General features: G+C 40.4%; 1 protein-coding gene across 5 annotated transcripts in view; it reads left to right on the top strand.

Annotated features, from left to right (window-relative positions):
• Nucleotides 1-21,914, top strand: part of Srp54 (splicing regulatory protein 54) — a 55,162-nt gene that overhangs the window by 16,648 nt on the left and 16,600 nt on the right. For 2 of the 5 annotated variants that reach the window (XM_070095040.1, XM_070095039.1), the window contains exons 5-11: nucleotides 2,814-2,996; nucleotides 3,630-3,740; nucleotides 4,899-4,976; nucleotides 8,737-9,085; nucleotides 13,216-13,370; nucleotides 19,077-19,148; nucleotides 19,444-19,563. In XM_070095040.1, the coding sequence (XP_069951141.1) occupies nucleotides 2,814-2,996; nucleotides 3,630-3,740; nucleotides 4,899-4,976; nucleotides 8,737-9,085; nucleotides 13,216-13,370; nucleotides 19,077-19,148; nucleotides 19,444-19,563 (1,068 nt within the window). The remainder of the gene's footprint in view (nucleotides 1-2,813; nucleotides 2,997-3,629; nucleotides 3,741-4,898; nucleotides 4,977-8,736; nucleotides 9,086-13,215; nucleotides 13,371-19,076; nucleotides 19,149-19,443; nucleotides 19,564-21,914) is intronic. The other 3 variants (XM_070095043.1, XM_070095042.1, XM_070095044.1) reach the window with 2 other exon arrangements.

The raw sequence follows: 21,914 nt of genomic DNA, 5'->3' as shown, positions 1-21,914 counted from the left end.
TGGGGATATGGAGAAGATAGAGAAGCATAGGTTGACAAAGAAGGTGTATAAATCTGGGGTGGAAGGTAGGAGAGGTAAGTGTCATTTCAGGAATGGTTGGAGAGAGTATTACTTGTAGAGAGGATGGAGAGGGATAAGTTGACAGATAGGGTGTATATATCTGGGGTGGTAGGTAGGAGGGGTATGGGTTGTCCCAAGAATGGTTTGAGGAAGGAGGTAAAAGAGGCTTTTGAGTTTTAAGGCTTGAACATCCAGCTGTTTGTTAACAGGAGTGAATGAGACAAGTGTTTTTTTTTTTAATGGATGTGCTGCTGGAGTGTGAACAAGGTAACTTTTATGAAGGGATTCAGGGAAACCAGTTTGCTAGGCTTGGGTCCTGGAGGTGGGAAGGACAGTGTCTGCACTTAGTTAAAAGATGGAGGTGTTGCAGTCTGAGGGTAATGTGAATTGCTATATCAGCACACTTCTGTAGACACTGATGGAATGGATGATGGTAAATATGTTCTGTGGGTCACTCTGCCTTGGTGCGACAAGGCTATTGTGGTAAAAAAAAAAAAAAAGTCTCTACTGATGTCTGCTGCCTCCAGCCTCCTCCTTATTGCAATGTTAAAAATCCATATTTCATGCTGTATAATAGTGTTAATACCACTGTATTCTGGTACATTTCCCTTTTTGCCCCCTCATGTATAAAGTTCTTGTTTACCAATGACTCGGACTTACTATGGGCTCTGTGTCCAGTATGCATACCTAAATAATGTATATTAGAGCTGATTGCTTCTCTTCTTTTTATTACAATATACAGTACATTACTGTATAAACATTTAAAAATATAAAAATGTTATAAATGGTGCAAAAGTGACATTAAAACAATATCAAAGATGGTTGACACAAACCCATTACCATTATAGTATACTCCTTGCTTTGCGACGAATTTGTTTACCGACGTGGTCTTAGGAACAGAACTCTGTTGTTAAGTGAGAAGAGGCTGTATCTGGATACATTTACCTCCTCCATTCTCCCTCCCTCCAACCTGATATCCACTCTAAATTTTTTTTTTTTTTTTTGATGAACTGGGTGTATCCCACCAAGGCAGGGTGACCAAAAAAGAAAAATGAAGTTATTTTTTTTTTCCTTTTTAAATATAGAAATTTATATAGGAAAAGGGGTTACTAGCCCCATGCTCCCAGCATTTTAGTTGCCTCTTATGACACACATGGCTTATGGAAGAAGAATTTTTCTCTACTGCCCCTTTCTAAAATTATTCAACTAAAATACAGTGGACCCCCGGTTAACGATATTTTTTCGATCCAGAAGTATGTTCAGGTGCCAGTACTGACCGAATTTGTTCCCAAACATACACATACAAACGCACTTACATAAATACACTTACATAATTGGTCGCATTCGGAGGTGATCGTTATGCGGGGGTCCACTGTACATTGTTTCAGGTTCTGCTTGGCAGTTTCTTCACTATATCCTTTGTAAATCTGAATTGATCCAGTAGAGTTCTTTCATGGTTATAACCTTATTTATCTTCTTTCAACAAACCAGCTGTATCCCACTGAGGCAGGGTGGCCTAAAAAGAAAAACGAAAGTTTCTCTTATTAAATTTAGTAGCATATATAGAAGAAGGGGTTACTAGCCCCTTGCTCCTGGTATTTTAGTGACCTCTTATTACACACATATGGCATATGGAGGAAGAATTCTGTTCCACTTCCCCACAGAGAGAGGAGGAAATTAACAATAACAAGAACTAGTAAGAAATGGAAGAAAAGACAGAAGGGTGTGTATATTTATGCTTGTACATGCATGTGTAGTGTGACGTAAGTGTAAGTAGAAGTAGCAAGACATACTTGAAACCTTGCATGGTTATGAGAAAGAAAAAAGACACCAGCAATCCTACCATCATATATAACAATTACAAGCTCCCATTTCACACTCATTTTTGCAGGACGGTAGTACCTCCTTGGGGGGTTGCTGCCTACCAACCTACTACCTAGGAACCTTATTTATATTTCCTGTATACTTGTCTTGTGTTTGTATACCTCAGTCTTAGATAGGTAATGTGGAAATAGACATATTCAACACTTGAGACATTTTATTATATATTTTGCCCATTTGGGGCTTTATCAACCCAGTTTATCAGGACTAATATACCTAGTTCGTGAACCATGAATAGGTAATGGTGTGAGATACTACCTGATAGTAAAAAAAGATGTAAATGCAATTATATGCATGCTTTGTTAGAAAAAATTTGCCTACACAGCTGATTTGTCAAATCACTTTATCAAGTGTTTTGAAAAAAGCCTACTTCATGGGTGAAGTGTTTTCAGTAAAAAATTCCATGTAACTGCATTTGTGTATGTTTAATCATGCCTTGATCACTAAGGTTTCAAAATTATTCCCTTATTTACTACTAATTTCATTCCCTGAGGTAATGACCTAATATTAATATATGTAAATTATTATAGTGTTTTAGTATTAATAATGAATCCAGTCCTCCCTGAATTATTACTAAGACCTAAATTTCCCCAGACAAGTTAGGGTTTATAGTGTGATGGTTTTCTAAGTGGCAGAGGGGTAACTCTATTACTGGCATGCAGCTTAAGATACTATATATAAACTTAATATTTACTAGCCTTTGGTGAGGGATATGGGTGTATGCACACAGATTTCCAGTGTCTGTCATTTTAAGCCCGTTGAACAAGTCAATCCCTAGTTTTGCAGCTTCAAAAATTGATTAGTACTCTGGGATTTACAGCAGGATAATTATTTTGGTTTAAATAATTTATAATTTTCTTTCTTCCTTGTAGGGTTAATCATTCTACTGTAGGAATTATTAAGCCTCAAACAAAAAGTAATGAGGCTGCACAACGAGAGATTGAGGAAGCAATGCGAAGAGTAAAAGAGGCTCAAAACTTCATTGCTTCTGCTATTGATCCTGTTATGTCTTTCCTAGACTCATCAAAGGAAAAAAGATCCAGGTCAAGATCACGGTGAGTATTTTCCTACTATGTTGAGCCCCTTTATCTTGAATATAGGAGATCCCCCAACTTACAAACTCCCTAAGGTACGCATATTGCCACTTACAAACTGGGGCACTAAAGAACCAGCTGAAGTCCTGCAGCTGCAATACACATGTGTTTGAGAAACATAACTATCCTTTGTACTGTTGCTTTCAATACAGTTGAAAAATCAATAATGCAACTTGTTTGTAAGTTGGGCTCCACCTGTATACATTTATGTATCAGTTGGTGTGATGTGGAGAGGAATAAATGGGCTGTGAAGTTTGACATTTTATTTGTTTATATATAGCATATACAGGATGTCTTCTAGGCATTTATTTTTGGACATGTGTGTTGAGAGATGTATCAGTTATGTCCAAGAAATATTTTGAATATAAAGAATTTATGGATTCTTCACAAAAGGACTACATTACAAGAAATAATCAGGTCTTGTTCATCAGGCCTTAAGAAACAGAAGCTCTGTATTCAACATGTGATCTATTATGTAACCTTAAGACCTGGTTCTGTTGAAGGATAGGAAAAAGTACTCAGATAATGTTTTATAAATAAGAAGTCTCAGATTGAAATTTAAATATCAGTTTTGTTTGATTTTGATTTTTATAGGAGCCGATCCCGATCACGCCGCCGCACTAGGTCTCGATCTCGACGCTCCAGATCTCACAGGAGAACCCGTTCTCGCTCGCATCATAGGACCCGGTCAAGGTCACGGTCCAGGTACTATTTGTGGTACTATTTGTGGTGATTGTTCTGTAGTGATGTGTATAATTGCCTCTTACTCATAGATGTATCTAGACAGGGGAAAAATATAATCTTAAAGCTGGCTTTTTAATTGGTCTTTCATTAAGTAATCTATTCTGATCAAAAGCATATATCCTCCTGGTTAAGGCCAAAAAAGTTATATAAAGCTTCATTTTTGCAAAATATAACTAGTTCTATTCAGCTAATGTTTTCATTTCCTTTAATGAACCACTCATGCTTATCTACCAGATTATGTCTACATTTATCTTGCTTCGATTCTGTGTTTCAATTGTTTGATGCTGTAATCCATCTGGGTATGTGCCTTCATTTTGGAGGTGTCCTCATGTAGGATGTTCCCCATACATATCAGCTACATTCAAGGTTAAGAAACCCTTGAAGCTCTGATTGACAAATTGTACATGTTGACTGTGACAGTCATACAAGAGTTTCCAGTTGCACATATTGAAAATAAGAATTTTGTGGAAAAGTTAAATGAGATTGCTTAAGCAAAAATCTATAAGTGAAGAGGAAAAGAATGTGCTGCTAAGCACTCACTGTTATTGTAGTGTGAGTATGGCCAAAGAAAATCTTCAGTGGGAGAGAAAGTATACTCTTCAATCCACATAGTAATGCTTCCATTGAGAGAACCTTTAATGGGAGAGTGTACACACTTTGCATGGTAGTGCATCCATTGAGAACCTTCATTGAGAGAGAGTACACTGTTCACATGGTAGTGCTTCCATTTACAATGGAAGCATCTGGTTTTTCATCTGCATGTATGAATTAAACATGAGTGAAGCTTTTTGCCTTAGGATTTTTCTGTGGTTCTCTTACTTTTAACAGAAAGCTTCCTTGGGAGAAATACAAAGATTTCCTCCTTTTCATAACCTTTCTTGTAAATTAATTTTGCAAAGGACCAGCTGGTTTTGTTGGTTTAAACATCTGTTATGCTTCTCTTTCTTAGGTCTCCATTTTCCTTTTCATTTATACTTTTTTTTTATCTCATATCCTCATGATTCAGCTTCTGAGTATTTCAAGCGTCACATGACATGTCATAATTTAGAACTTGTGATAGACACCCCCAAAAAATTGGTATAGAGAAAATTAGAATAAAGATATATTCCTTTTTTGTAGAGATCGGCACCGGCGTTCACGCAGTCGCTCACGAAGGAAGAGATCATCCTCAAAGTCACGAAAGAAATCTAGATCAAGGTAAGAATATTTGTTGCTTCTGTGATATTTAACATCTAAACTGTGGCATACCTGGAAAAAACATTCCTGTGAGGGGAATCTGATTAAAACTTAAGATATTAGTGTGTGTTGAAGTTGGCAAAAAAATTATCACTTGTTGGGAACAGCAGCATAAATGCGACAGCGATATTTGAGTTTTACAATTTATTGATGCCGAATTATGTTTTATAGTTTTTTTTTTTTTAATGTTTAACACTTTACTTCTTCTTTCAAGAAACCGGCTGTATCCCACCAAGGTAGGGTGGCCCAAAAGAAAAAAACAAAGTTTCTTCTTTTAAATTGAGTAATATATACAGGAGAAGGCGTTACTAGCCCCTTGCTCCCGGCATTTTAGTAGCCTCTTATGACACAAGTGTAAGTAGAAGTAGCAAGACGTACCTGTAATCTTGCATATTTATGAGACAGACAAACGACACCAGCAATCCTACCATCATGTAAAACAATTACAGGCTTTCGTTTTACACTCACTTGGCAGCACGGTAGTACCTCCCTGGGTGGTATTTGGGACCTGACGAGCTGTTGGAGTGTGAGCAGGGTAATATTTAGTGAAGGGATTCAGGGAAACCGGTTATTTTATTAACCGGTCTTGAGTCCTGGAATTGGGAAGTACAATGCCTGCACTCTAAAGGTGGGATTTGGGATATTGCAGTTTGGAGGGATTTTTTTTTTTTTTTTTTTTTCAACAAGTCGGCCGTCTCCCACCGAGGCAGGGTGACCCAAAAAGAAAGAAAATCCCCAAAAAGAAAATACTTTCATCATCATTCAACACTTTCACCTCACTCACACATAATCACTGTTTTTGCAGAGGTCCTCAGAACACAACTTCTAAACTGTTGTATTCTGGGCACCTCTACAAAAATAGTGATTATGTGTGGGTGAGGTGAAAGTGTTGAATGATGATGAAAGTATTTTCTTTTTTGGGGATTTTCTTTCTTTTTGGGTCACCCTGCCTCGGTGGGAGACAGCCAACTTGTTGAAAAAAAAATATATGGGTTTTCTTCTATTTTCTTTCTAGTTCTTGTTCTTGTTTATTTCCTCTTATCTCCATGGGGAAGTGGAACAGAATTCTTCCTCCGTAAGCCATGCGTGTTGTAAGAGGCGACTAAAATGCTGGGAGCAAGGGCCTAGTAACCCCTTCTCCCGTATAAATTACTAAATTTAAAAAGAGAAACTTTCGTTTTTCTTTTTGGGCCACCCTGCCTTGGTGGGATACGGCCGGTGTGTTGAAAGAAAGATATATATATATATCCTAGGTAGTAGGTTGGTAGACAGCAACCGCCCAGGGAGGTACTACTGTCCTGCCAAGTGAGTGGAGGCAAATGATTTTCATGACTTGATGTACTGTTGGAGTGTGAACAGAGTAACATTTATAAAGGGATTCAGTGAAACTTGTTAGCCAGACGAGTCCTGGAGGTGGGAAGTATGGTGCATGCATTCTGAAAGAGGGGTGAAGATATGTTGTAGTTTTTGAACTACAGGCACTCCTCACTTAATGACCTACCTGTTTATGTCTGCTTGGACTTACGACCAGGTCTCTCTGACCAGTCGGTATTATACTCTCTACGAGAACCTTGATCATGGAGATGGCAGTGCTGTGTCTCGGCATCAAGCAGTCTCCAAGACTACATATTTTGTCTATAAATTTGTACTTTATTGTGCACCCCTATAGTACAAGATAGAGTTGGAAGTGCAGCAGCACTTTGAAGAAGAGGAATGAATGGAAGAAGTACAAAAAAGTTCACTGTAAAGGGGTTAGCTGGTATGTTCATTTGTTTGTTTACATTCTCTGCATCTCTCTCAATTACAATGGCATCTAATGGTCAGTAAGTTTATTCAGGTACAGGTATACATAAATACAGTTACATAAATTGTAATACATAACAGCATATGTGTAGATTACCCAGGATAACCCAAAAAGTCACTTTGCCTGACTTTTTTGGGTTATCCTGGGTGTAAATGTATTTGTGTGTACCTGTACCTAAATACTTACCCTTAGATGCCATCATAAACGAGAGATGCGGAGAATGTGAGCAGACGAACACACCAGCTAACCCCTGTACAGTGAACTAGGTATGTCAATGGCAATATTAATAATAATAAGAATAATAAGAATAATCACTTATTGAGTAAACGAGAGAGAGAGAGAGAACAAGAGAGATGCCAAGAATGTAAACAAACATTTATGGTTGGTTCATACACGTTCATTTCACATACATTTGTGAAGCTTTTGCCACAATACAAACTTTCAAGAGCACACCAGCTAACCCTTTTCCAGTGAACTTATTTTATACTTCTTCTAGTCTTTCATCCTCTTCTTTTTCCTCTTTCTACAATAAATACCCACCTCTCACCCTACATTAAGACTTCAAATATTTTAAGGTAAGTAATGAGTGTACTCTGTGTATTTTACTTTTTTATTGTTTTTAATGCCTAGTTCTATTTTTAATATGCTAAAATTGTTATAAATGGTGCAAAGGTGGCATTAAAATAATATCTAAAAATGGTTGGCACAATCCCACTACCAGTACATTATGCTTGAAATATTGGTAAGGGGCAGCTCCTTGCTTATTGACCAATATGACTACCGACCTACTCATAGTAATGGAACTTGGTCGTTAAGTGAGAAGTGCCTGTATAGTATCAGCACACCTCTGGCAAGCCAGTGATAGAGTGAGTGATGAGGAAAGTGTTTTTTCTTTTTCAGATCACCATGCTGCTGCCACTGCCTCCTTCCCCGCCTCCTACTCTGCCTCCTCCTCTGCCTCCTCCTCTGCCTCCTCCTCTGCCTCCTCCTCTGCCTCCTCCATCTCCTCTTCTGCCTCATCCTCCTCCTCCTCCTCCTCCTCCTCTGCCTCATCCTCCTCCACTGCCTCATCCTCCTCCACTGCCTCATCCTCCTCCACTGCCTCATCCTCCTCCACTGCCTCATCCTCCTCCACTGCCTCATCCTCCTCCTCTGCCTCATCCTCCTCCTCTGCCTCATCCCCCTCCTCTGCCTCCTCCTCCTCCTCTGCCTCCTCCTCCTCCTCTGCCTCATCCTCCTCCTCTGCCTCATCCTCCTCTGCCTCATCCTCCTCTGTCTCATCCTCCTCTGTCTCATCCTCCTCTGCCTCATCCTCCTCTGCCTCATCCTCCTCTGCCTCATCCTCCTCTGCCTCATCCTCCTCCTCCTTCTCCTCCTCCTCCTCCTTCTCCTCCTCCTCCTTCTTCTCCTCCATCTCCTCCTCTTCCATCTCCTCTTCCTCCATCTCCTCCTCCTCCTCCTCCTCCTCCATCTCCTCCTCCATCTCCTCCTCCTCCTCCATCTCCTCCTCCTCCATCTCCTCCTCCTCCTCCTCCATCTCCTCCTCCTCCTCCTCCATCTCCTCCTCCATCTCCTCCTCCTCCATCTCCTCCTCCTCCATCTCCTCCTCCTCCATCTCCTCCTCCTCCTCCTCTTCCTCCATCTCCTCCCTCTTCCCCATCTCCTCCTCTGCCTCCCTCCCCCTCCTCTGCCTCCTTCCCCCTCCTCTGCCTCCCTCCACCACCTCTGCCTCCCTCCTCCTCCTCTGCCTCCCTCCTTCTCCTCTGCCTCCCTCCACCTCCTCCTCCTCCTCCCCATCATCATCAGTAAATTTTTAAGACTAGTTTTGGGCAGTTATAGAATAGAACAAGTTTTTACTGTATATTATATGAAGGAACACAGCATTGTGCCATTTTTTCTGTATTATTTTTCTTGCAGATCACGCTCTCGAAGGAAGTCGCGATCCAAGTCCCGTTCAAAGAGATCTAGATCAAAGTCCAAGACTAAATCTAGCTCCTCTTCACGAAAAGAGAAGAGCAGCAGCAGCAGCAGCAGTAGCAGTAAAAGTAAGGACAAAGATAAGGAGAAAAGTAAAGATAAAGAGAAGGATAAAGAGAAGGATAAAGATAAAGAGAAGGATAAGGAGAAGAGAGAAGAAAAAAAATTAGAAACCATCAAAGAGGAGCCACTGGAGCCAAGCAAGTCAGAGGAAACCAAGAAAGATGAGACTAAACCTGAGGACATGAAGGAAAAGGAGAAGGAAAAAGAACCTGAAAAGAAAAAAGAGGTCAGTTGTCAGCATCACATTAAACATAAGTAAATATCACACTGCCAAGAATTTTATTGAGAGTAACCGGTGGAGAAAGGGAATCACTTTAAGAGATGGTTGAAAATCTAGTACAGGGAGGTTTGTAACACCAAACCTATTTTTTTTTTTTTTTAACATGTCTGCCATCTCCCACCGAGGCAGCGTCACCCAAAAAAGAACCACTTTCACATCATTCAACACTGTCACCATCATTAACACATAATCACTGTCTTTGCAGAGGGACCCAGATATGACAATTTAGATATCACTCCCAACAGCCAATATCCCAAACTCCTCCTTTAAAGTGTAGGCATTGTATTTACCACCTCCAGAACTGAAGTCTGGCTAACTAATTTCCCTGAATCCCTTCATAAAATATTACCCTGCTCTCACTCCAACAGCTCGTCAAGTCCCAAAATCATTCATCTCCATTCACCCCTATCTAATACGCTTACACATGCCTGCTGTATGTCCAGGCCCCTTGCACACAAAATATCTTTTACCTCCTCCCTCCATCCTTTTTCTAGGATGACCCCCTTCCCCTCCTCCCTTCCACTACAGATTTATACCCCCTCCAAATCACCCTATTTTGCTCTAGCCTCTCTAAATTACCAGACTGACTCAACAACCTGTCATCACTCCTCTGAATATTTTTAGTAACTCCACATCTCCTCCTAATTTCCACACTACAAATTCTCTGCACAATATTTACACCACATCTCCTCCTAATTTCCACACTACAAATTCTCTGCACAATATTTACACCACTCGTTGCCCTTAGACACTACATCTCCACTGCCTCAAGCCGCTGCCTCCTGCAGCATTTATGACCCATGCTTCACACCCATATAAGAGTGGTGGTGCCACTGTACTCTAATTCATTACCTTCTTTGCCTCCATGGATAACATTCTTTGTCTCCACAGATACATCAGTGCACCACCCACCTTTTTTCCTTCATCATTTCTATGGCTTACCACCACCTTCATAAACCCATCCACCAACATATCTACTCTCAAATATCTGAACACAATTCACTTCCATACTTCCTCCAATCTGATATCCAATTTACCTAATTCGTTTGATAATCTCATCACCTTACTCTTATCTGTGGTCACTTTCTACTTTATTCCTTTACAAGCCCTCCCAAACTCATCCACCAACCTTTGCAACTTTTCTTTAGAATCTCCCAAAAGCACAGTATCATCAGCAAAAAGTAACTGTGTCAATTCCCATTTTGTATTTGATGCCCCATAATTTAATTCCACCCCTTTCCCCAACATCCTAGCATTTACTTTTTTTACAACCCCATTGATAAGTATGTTAAGACAACCATGGTGACATTACACATCCCTATCTAAGGCCAACTTTTACTGGAAAGTAATTTCTCTCCCCTACATACTCTAACCTGAGCCTTACTTTTTTTTTTTTTTTCAACAAGTCGGCCGTCTCCCACCGAGGCAGGGTGACCCAAAAAAGAAAGAAAATCCCCAAAAAGAAAATACATTCATCATCATTCAACACTTTCACCACACTCACACATTATCACTGCTTTTGCAGAGGTGCTCAGAATACAACAGTTTAGAAGCATATATGTATAAAGATACACAACATATCCCGCCAAACTGCCAATATCCCAAACCCCTCCTTTAAAGTGCAGGCATTATACTTCCCATTTCCAGGACTCAAGTCCGACTATATGAAAATAACCGGTTTCCCTGAATCCCTTCACTAAATATTACCCTGTTCACACTCCAACAGATCGTCAGGTCCCAAGTATCATTCGTCTCCATTCACTCCTATCTAACACGCTCATGCACGCTTGCTGGAAATCCAAGCCCCTCGCCCACAAAACCTTTACCCGCTCTTTCCAACCCTTTCGAGGACGACTCCTACCCCTCCTTCCTTCCCCTATAGATTTATATGCTTTCCATGTCATTCTACTTTGATCCATTCTCTCTAAATGACCAAACCACCTCAACAACCCCTCTTCTGCCCTCTGACTAATGCTTTTATTAACTCCACACCTTCTCCTAATTTCCACACTCCGAATTTTCTGCATAATATTTACACCACACATTGCCCTTAGACAGGACATCTCCACTGCCTCCAACCGTCTCCTTGCTGCTGCATTTACCACCTTTCTTTGCTTCCATAGATAACGTTTTTTGACTCCACATATACCTCAACGCACCACTCACCTTTTTTCCCTCATCAATTCTATGATTAACCTCATCCTTCATAAATCCATCCGCCGACACGTCAACTTCCAAGTATCTGAAAACATTCACTTCTTCCATACTCCTCCTCCCCAATTTGATATCCAATTTTTCTTTATCTAAATCATTTGATACCCTCATCACCTTACTCTTTTCTATGTTCACTTTCAACTTTCTACCTTTACACACATTCTCAAACTCATCCACTAGCCTTTGTAATTTTTCTTTAGAATCTCCCATAAGCACAGTATCATCAGCAAAAAGTAACTGTGTCAATTCCCATTTTGAATTTGATTCCTCATAATTTAATCCCACCCCTCTCCCGAACACCCTATCATTTACTTCTTTTACAACCCCATCTATAAATATATTAAACAACCATGGTGACATTACACATCCCTGTCTAAGACCTACTTTTACCGGGAAGTATTCTCCCTCTCTTCTACACACCCTAACCTGAGCCTCACTATCCTCATAAAAGCTCTTTACAGCATTTAGTAAATTACCACCTATTCCATATACTTGCAACATCTGCCACATTGCTCCCCTATCCACTCTATCATATGCCTTTTCTAAATCCATAAATGCAATAAAAACTTCCCTACCTTTATCTAAATACTGTTCACATATATGCTTCAATGTAAACACTTGATCTACACATCCCCTACCCACTCTGAAGCCTCCCTGCTCATCCTGAGCCTTACTATCCTCATAAAAAAACTTTACGACATTTAGTAACTACCTATTCTGTACACTTATAAGATCTGCGACATTGCTGCCCTATCCACCCTATCATATGCCTTTTCTAAATCCAAAAATGCAGTGAAAACTTTCCTACTTTTATCTAAATATTGTTCACCTGTATACTTCAGTGTAAACACTTGGTCTACACACACCCTACCTATTCTGAAGCCTCTTGCTCATCTGTGATCCTGTTCTGTCTTTCCTATAATTCTTTCAATAATAACCCTATCATACACTTTACCTGGTATACTCAGTAAACTTCTTCCCCTATAATTTTTACATTCTCTTTTGTCCCCTTTCCCTTTGTAAAAAGGAACTATACACACACTCTGCCAATCCCTAGGTACCTTCTCTTTCATACATTTATTGAACAAAAATACCAACCACTTAAAAACTATATCCAAACCTGCTTTTAACATTTCTATCATGATCCCATCAGTTCCAGCTACTTTACCCCTTTCATTTACCCAGTGCCTTGCACACCTCCCCCCCACTTATCTGGCTCATCACTCCTAAGTGATGTTATACTTCCCTGGCCAATGCATGAAATTACTGCTTCCCTCTCTTCATCAACATTTAACATTTCCTCAAAACATTCCTGCCATCTTCCCAATGTCTCCAACTCCCCATCCACTAACTCCCTATTCTGTTTTAAACTGTCAAATCCATTTGTTCCTTAGGCTTTCTTAACCTATTTATCTCTGGAATTTTTTCTTATTTTCAGCAAAATTTGTTGGCAGCACCTCACCCACTATTTGCTTTCCTTTTCCACTCCCTACTGAAACTCTCCTACCTCCTTCAGCTTTGTTTCATTTAGAGAACGACAATACGGTTCAAAGGATGATTGTTAAATACATGTTCATAACTAGATCATCATTCAAAAAAACAATTATTTTATCAATTTGTCTTTTGGACCTTATTCCTAAGTGGAGATAGTTATAACTTGGGTGCCTGGAAACTGGGTACCATGGTATTTTCTTTTTATTAGTGTCTGCTTATCTTGCACAGGAAATTGTGAATAGAAATGACATCCAATAAAGGTGAATTGTATACAGCAATCTTTCATAAAGTGTAGAAATTTAGGTTCAATTAATATGGCTTAATGTAATTTAATTTTAGTCATGTAATTGGGATTTTTTTAATTTCAGGCCAGCAAGTCCCGTCGCTCACGCTCTCGCAGTAGGTCTCGGGATCGTAAGAGTCGACGAACACGGTCTCGCTCACATAGCAAGAGAGCATCACGATCTCGTTCACGTTCAAGAAGTCGGACTAAAGCTAAAAGGTCACATAGGTCAAGATCTAGGTAAGACTTGTGTAAAGTATTTTAAATGCTAGTTAGTACAGGCAAGCACCGCTTATACAGCAGGTTATGTTCCTGGTTACTATTGTACAGTATACCTGGAGGGTGTTCAGAGGGTCAATGACCAGGCCTCACAGTGGATCAGGGCCTGATCAACCAGGCTTTTACTGCTAGCTATATGCAGACTGACATATGAACCACAGCTGGCTGGTCAGGTACTTTAGGTGTCTGTCCAGCTCCCTCTTGAAGACAGCTAGGGGTTTATTGGTAATCCCTCTTATCTATACTGGGAGGCAGTTGAACAGTCTTGGGCCTCTGATACTTATTGTGTTGTCTCTTAGTGTACTCTTGGCTTTTCATTGGGGAGATGTTGCACAGCCTGCATAGTCTTTTGCTTTTGTAGAGAGTGTTTTCCATGTGTAGATTTGGGACTAATCCCTCTAGGATTTTCCAAGTGTATATTATCATGGATCTTTCTTGCCTGCAATCCAAGGAGTACAGGTCAAGGACCTTCAGCTGTTCCCAGTAATTTAGGTGTTCAATGGGACTAATACATGCAGTGAAAGTTCCCTGTATATTCTCTATGTCTGCAGTTTTGCATGCCTTGAAAGGGGCTGTTAGTATACAGCAATATTCCAGCCTAGAGAGAACAAGTGATTTGAAGAATATCATCAGTGAATGTTCTCATTATCCATCCTATCATTTTCCTAGCAGATGTGGTAGATACATTGTTGTGATCTTTGAGAGTGAGATTCTCTGACATTACCACTCCCAGGTCCTTCACGTTAGTTTTGCTTTATTGTGTAATTGGAATTTCAATTACTCCGTAGCAGAGTAATTGAAATTTGTCTTCATTGAGCTTCATGTTGTTTTCTGATGCCCATTTGAAGACTTAGTTAATGTCCTCTTGGGGATATGCAGTGTCCTTGATGGATGACACAGTCATGCAAATTCTGGTATCATCAGCAATGGACGACATTGTGCTGTGGCTTACATCTCTGTTTGTGTCAGGTATGAGAATGAGAATGAGGAAAAGGATGGGGAAAAAGTACTATACCTTGTGGAATACTTATAAAAGCCTGATAACTTGTTTACACTGTCATATATTGAGCAATAGAGCTAGGTCTAAAAAATGCACATACAGTACACCCATTTCTCATCTTTAGCTTATATTGAGTGGTGAATATATTTATTGTTGGAAGTCTGAATAAATGAAGAATACTTATAATTTAAAACAGATTCATTAGCAAAACACTGTAAAGCGAAGTGCTGTAAAGTGGGGCCCACCTGTATGTGTAAATGCTTGTAATGATTACCATCAGGTTCATTAGTATGAGCCTGAAAATACTGACCATGTTGCAGGAAAACCTTTATTACTTTGACATTTTGCCTAGAGCTAGTCTTTATCAAATATGCAGGAAATGCTTACAAGCACCCACCATCCCCACTCCCACCCCCAACCACTATCACTGCTGCTGCCTCCTCCTCCTCCTTTTGCTCTACCACTCCTGGTCCTGCACCCCTCTTGTACATATACTTGCTCCCTTCCCTTTGCGCTTATGTGACTAATTTTTGGTGCAGTCAACCGAAACATCGTCATAAGTTTGTCTCGTGTAGGGATTATTTGTGTTTGTGTATGTGTTCCAATTAGAGCCACCCCCAACCACTATCACTGCTGCTGCCTCCTCCTCCTCCTTTTGCTCTACCACTCCTGGTCCTGCACCCCTCTTGTACATATACTTGCTCCCTTCCCTTTGCGCTTATGTGACTAATTTTTGGTGCAGTCAACCGAAACATCGTCATAAGTTTGTCTCGTGTAGGGATTATTTGTGTATTGTTCCAACCACAGTATTGTGCCTTTTTATTCTTTTAACATAACATTCTAATAATCTAAAGCAGTCTTGATTGTCTTGTCGTTTTAAGCTAGTTTTAATGTTGCTCAAAATTCTCTGCATAATATATCCTTATAATAAGTATATACTGTATTTACTATGTCTATGAAAGATAAGGTGAACCATAGAAATGAGGAAGGAGGGAAAAGGTGTGTGGTGCATTGAGGCATCTGTGGAGATAAAGAATGTTATGCATGGAGGTAAAAAGGGATACGTATCTGACACAATTATACAGTTTCTCCTCACTTAACCTGACCTTCGTTTAGGAACAGAACTCTTAGGAGTTCTGTTCCTAAGAGTAGGTCAGTAAACAAATTGGTCGTTAAGCAAGGAGCACACTGTACTGGTAGTGGGTTTGTGTCAACCATCTTTAGATATTGTTTTAATGTCACCTTTGCACAATTTATAACATTTTTACTATATTTTTAAATGTTTATACAGTAGTGTAAAGTATTTTGTTATAAACAGAATAGAAGAAATCAGCTATAATATACATAAGTATGCATACTGGTCAGAGAGCTGGTTGTGAGTCTGAGCGGTCGTTAAGTGAGTACTTCGTTAAGTGAGGAGAGACTATGGGCGTGAAGTATGGGTTTTAAATGTTCCAGAGAGGAGGAGGGGGCAGGAGGCATTGGAAGTGTCGTATCAAAGGGCAATGTGTGGTGTGAATATTATGCAGAGAATTCGTAGTTTGGAGATTAGGAGTAGTTGTGGGGTTGCGAAAAGTATTATCTATAGGGCTGAGGAGGGGTTGAGGTGTTTTGAACCTATAGAGAGGATGGAGCAAAATAGGATGACTTGCAGGGTATATAAATCTGTAGTGGAGGAAAGAAGGGGTAGGAGTTTTCTTAGTAAAGGTTAGAGGGTGGGGGGTAAAGGTTTTGTATGCAAGGGGCCTGTATATCCAAAATGTGTGTGAGTGTTTTAGGAATGAGTGGAGACAGGTGGTTTTTATGATTGAACGTGCTGTTGGCATGTGAGCAAGGTAACATTTTTAAGTACAGTGGTCCCTCGCTTTTCGTAGTTCTCGGCAATCGTAAATTTCGCCAATCATAGGGGTATTTTTGTATAAACATGGACTCGCTTTTCATAGGTTGACTCGCGAATAGTAGTTCGTCCGGGACGCGTACGCACGATGTGAGCCGGGGCAGCCTCCCTACCCAGCCAGTCTGGCATTGTTTACCAGTGAGTGAAGGTCCCCTCAAGTGCTCCTAAGAAATATTTCATAATATTCCACTCATTTTAGTGCTTGCAATTACTAAATAAGCTACCATGGCTCCAAAGAAAGCTCCTAGTGCCAAGCCTGTAGTAAAGAAGGTGAGAAATATGTACAGTGACAAAGTCTTGGGCCATTTTCGGGAAGTGTTAAAGAGACGCCAGAAACAGAGCTCTCTCCACAGTTACTTTACGAGACAGGACTAGAGTGACTCTCAAGGTGGTCCTAGTGACATTAAGAAACAGAGAAGAGAAGCAACCCCAGAGAAGCAATTGGTACCTGAGGTGTTGCTGGAAGGGGATTCCCCTTCCAAACTGTAAACAATCCAATCTCTCTCCTCCTCCAGTCTCCCATACACTAAGAAGAATCTCCAATGAAGGTAAGTGTTATGCTGTTAATGTTTCATTCATCATTTCCCATTGTATTGTTTATGTACTATATGTATATTTCATGTAAAAATTTTTTTTGTTTTAATACTTCTGGGTGTCAGGAACAGATTAATTGTATTTACATTATTTCTTATGGGGAAAATTGATTCGCAAATCGTAAATTTCGTTTATAGTAATGGCTCCAGGAACGGATTAATTACGAAAAACGAGGGACCACTGTAATTCAGAGAGACTGGTTAGCCAGACTTGAGTCCTGGAGGTGAGAAGTACAATGCCTGCACTCTGAAGGAGGGGTAAGGATATTGTAGTTTGAAGGGGCATCTGACCTGTAATGTTGGTGCTCATTTGGCAGGATGGTCATGGTATAAGTGGTGATGAAAGTATTTTTTCTTTTTTGGGGTCACCTTTTCTCAGTGGGAGAAGGCTGGTGTGTTAGAAAAAAAAGTCATTTTCAACTACAACATAAACATTGTGCTGTAAACAAGTTGACATTGGTTTAGGAATACTACCACAGGGAAAGTATAGACTCTATTGGTTTTCCTGTGATGGTTCTTATCTTTTGGCTTGTCACATTGTGATGAATGGTTTTGAAAACCAACAAGTTGAAGATTGAGACACTTGTGCAACATATGGGAATCTTTATTTAGGAAATGTTTCGCCATGCAGTGGCTTCATTAGTCCAATACAAAGCAGAAGGGTTTAAGGTGAGGAGGAGTCTGAGGTAATCAGTCCGTTGGCCTGGAGTCGATGTGTTCAGTCCATCAGTCTTGTACAATGATGGACTGAACACATCCAGGCTGAGGGACTGATTACCTCAAATTCCTCCTTTCCTTAAACCCTTCTGCTTTGTATTGGACTGATGAAGCCACTGTGTGGCGAAACATTTCCTAAATAAAGATTCCCATATGTTGCATAAGTGTCTCAATTGTCACATTGTGCCAAGAGGTAATCATGCATTTCTTCGCTTACACCCTCTATCTTGCAAGTGGTTCTTTTCTAATTTTTACATTTTGCATTGGGTTGGCAAACATTGGTTTAAGCATTCGTCATTCTTTAGATATACCATTTTTGTAAAAGCAGATGACGGCTACTTTCTTTATACACGAACCTGATTGATGTTCAAGTATTTTATCATAAGTCTTCAGTACTAAGCACTGTATGAATGGTCTGAAGATGCTACATAATAATCTTTCAGGGATAACAAGGCTTTATATTTGCATGCAAATGTAAAGCCTTGTTAAAAGTAGTGTTGAAAAAAGTAAATTTAGTAGGTACTGTAGTAATAAATTGGTGCCCCTTGGCCTGGTGGCAAAAGCTCTTGCTTCACACTTTGAGGGCTCAGGTTTGATTCCCGGCGAAGAGGTGGAAACATTGGACGTGTTTCCCTACATTAGTTGTCTATGCTCACCCATCAGTAAAATGGGTACCTGGGTGTTAGTCGACTGGTGTGGGTCACATCCTGGGACAAAACTGACCTAATTTACCCAAAATGCTCTGCATAACAAGCAGCTTTCTATATATGTAGTAGTGTGTCATTGATGTCAGCTAGGTCTGTATACCTTGTACTTGTAGTTAATAAAGATTTTTTTTTTTCAACACGTCGGTCGTCTCCCACCGAGGCAGGGTGACTCAAAAAGAAAGAAAATCCCCAAAAAGAAAATACTTTCATCATCATTCAACACGTTCACCTCACTCTGGTCTTTGCAGAGGCACTCAGATACGACAGTTTAAAAGTCAACCTCCAAACTGCCAATATCCCAATATCCCAAACCCTTCCTTTAAAGTGCAGGCATTGTACTTCCCATTTCCAGGACTCAAGTCCGGCTAACTGGTTTCCCTGAATCCATTCACAAAATATTATCCTGCTCATACTCCAACAGCCCGTCAGGTCCCAAAAACCATTTGTCTCCATTCACTTGTATCTAACACGCTCACACATGCTTGCTGGAAGTCCAAGCCCCTCGCCCACAAAACCTCTTTTACCGCCTCCCTTCAACCTTTTCGAGGACACCCACTACCCCGCCTTCCTTCCCCCTACAGATTTATATGCTCTCCAAGTCATTCTACTTTGATCCATTCTCTCTAAATGACCAAAACACCTCAACAACCCCTCTTCAGCCCTCTGACTAATACTTTTAGCAACTCCACACCTCCTCCTAATTTCCACACTCCGAATTATCTGCATAATATTTACACCACACATTGCCCTTAGGACATCTCCACTGCCTCCAGCCACCTCCTTGTTGCAGCATTTGCAACCCAAGCTTCACACCCATATAAGAATGTTGGTACCACTATACTTTTGTACATTCCCTTCTTTGGCTCCATGGATAACATAAAGATATCATTATTATTATTTTTAATATTTACCTTTTTTATCTATGTTGTATACTTAAACTCTTCTGGTGACCAATTCCAAGAGTTTTTACTCATGCAGCCCATCTTGAGGCCAGACACTCTTGGTTACTGCTTGATCAATGAGGCTGTTGCTGTCCATGAAAACAGTTAAGTTCATAATACAGTTTTAAGAAAAGGTTTTTGCATTGCTGACATACAATTCTTCAATTTTTTTGGTATAGGTCACACTCGAGACGCAGATCTCGTAGTAAGTCTCGCTCCCGCAGAGATCGATCCAGAGATCGCCGTGGTCGTTCACATGAACGTTCAAGGAGAAGGTCAAGGTCGTCATCAAGATCAAAGTAAGTTTTAATTTTAACAGTAATCTATATTCTTTGAAGTCTGCATAAATGCACTCTGCTCATTCATTTTTTCTTGTATAATTTCCAATTCTTTTGTAGTAGCTCATGAGATTGCATATGCAGCACCTTGCTCATCTCAAGTTAATTTGTTTAACCCCTTCACCACTTGTGCCATAGTACTACGGGTTTGAGGTCACTGTCCATGCTGTAGTACTACACCATGAGCTCGGTTCACTCAGATAAGCCGTGAGCAGTAAATACGGGCTAGATTGGGTCTGTGCAGTAAGTGTGCACTATATAAAAAAAATCCTGCAAAATGCAATGCATAAAAAATCTGAGACCTTGTTTTTGGTTTAAAACAGCAACTGTGGTGTACGTATTTTCATATGATTATTATGGTTGTATTCTCAGTTTCCTGGTCTCATTTGATAAAATGAAAGATATGTTATAGAAGTAGAGATGATTTTAATTGGTTTCAGGACTGAAAATAGCTTGAAATTGAGCTCAGAGTAGTGGAAATGTTTGTGACAGATCAGGTCACTCATCCAGTACACGTCCAACTGGTGGGTCTAATATGCGTTTATGAATGAGCTGATATTATTTGTACAATTATTGTAATATTGCATAACAATCTATTTTTTGTATGAATATAAATTCAAAATGGAGTTCATGTGGAAAGCCTGGGAACATAACTAATGAACAGAAGAAATGTTATTTTAGTGCCAGGAGTGCCTGCATTGTTTATTCTGGACCCTATTTTGAAATTGGAATATTTTGAAATTTGTGTGAAATTGGCCAAATTACTAATTTCTGATCACTTTATTAGGTAGCTGAAATAGTTGATCGGGCAGTTTCTTGTGCTTAGTCAGTAAGTGGAAGACTTCTTTTTTCAACAAACTGGCTGTATCCCACTGAATCAGTGTGGCCCAAAAAGAAAAATACAAGTTTCTCTTTTTAACATTAGTAATGTATACAGGAGAAGTGGTTACTAGCCCCTTGATCTTGGCATTTCACGACATGCATGGCTTACGGAGGAAGAATTCTGTTCTACTTTTCCATGGAGATGAGAGGAAATAAACAAGAATGAGAACTGGTAAGAAAATAGAAGAAAACCCAGAGGGGTGTACTCACCTATTTGTACTCACCTATTTGTGGTTGCAGGGGTCGAGTCACAGCTCCTGGCCCCGCCTCTTCACTGATTGCTACTAGGTCCTCTCTCTCCCTGCTCCATGAGCTTTATCATACCTCGCCTTAAAACTATGTATGGTTCCCGCCTCCACTACTTCACTTTCTAGGCTATTCCACGGCTTGACTACTCTATGACTGAAGAAATACTTCCTAACATCCCTTTGATTCATCTGAGTCTTCAACTTCCAATTGTGACCTCTTGTGTCTGTGTCCCATCTCTGGAACATCCCGTCTTTGTCCACCTCGTCTATTCCGTGCAGTATTTTATATGTTGTTATCATGTCTCCTTTGACCCTCCTTGCCTCCAGTGTCGTCAGGCCGATTTCCCTCAACCTTTCTTCGTAGGACAATCCCCGTAGCTCTGGGACTAGTCTTGTTGCAAACCTTTGCACTTTCTCTAATTTCTTGATGTGCTTGACTAGGTGTGGATTCCAAACTGGTGCTGCATACTCCAGTATGGGCCTGACGTAAATGGTATACAGAGTCTTGAACGAATCCTTACTGAGGTATCGGAACGCTATCCGTAGGTTTGCCAGGCGCCCGTATGCTGCAGCAGTTATCCGATTGATGTGCGCCTCGGGAGATATGCTTGGTGTTATACTCACCCCCAGATCTTTTTCCTTGAGTGAGGTTTGCAGACTTTGGCCGTCTAAACTATATTGTGTCTGTGGTCTTCTTTGCCCTTCCCCAATCTTCATGACTTTGCATTTGGCAGGGTTAAACTCAAGGAGCCAGTTGCTGGACCAGGCTTGTAGCCTGTCCAGGTCTCTTTGTAGTCCTGCCTGATCCTCATCCAATTTGATTCTTCTCATTAACTTCACATCGTCCGCAAACAAGGACACTTCTGAGTCTATCCCTTCCGTTATGTCATTCACATATACCAAGAACAGCACAGGTCCTAGGACTGACCCCTGTGGAACCCCGCTTGTCACAGGAGCCTACTCTGACACCTCGTCACGTACCATGACTCGTTGTTGCCTCCCTGTCAGGTATTCTCTGATCCATTGCAGTGCCTTTCCTGTTATGTGTGCCTGATCCTCTAGCTTTTGGAGTAACCTCTTGTGAGGAACTGTGTCGAAGGTCTTCTTGCAGTCCAAAAAAATGCAGTCGATCCACCCCTCTCTCTCTTGTCTTACTTCTGTCACCTTGTCATAAAACTCTAG

Source organism: Cherax quadricarinatus, chromosome 48 (genome assembly GCF_038502225.1).
Source record: "Cherax quadricarinatus isolate ZL_2023a chromosome 48, ASM3850222v1, whole genome shotgun sequence".
Taxonomy (NCBI): domain Eukaryota; kingdom Metazoa; phylum Arthropoda; class Malacostraca; order Decapoda; family Parastacidae; genus Cherax; species Cherax quadricarinatus.
The sequence above is the reverse complement of the archived record's forward strand: the minus strand, read 5'-3'. Positions and strand labels throughout refer to the sequence as shown.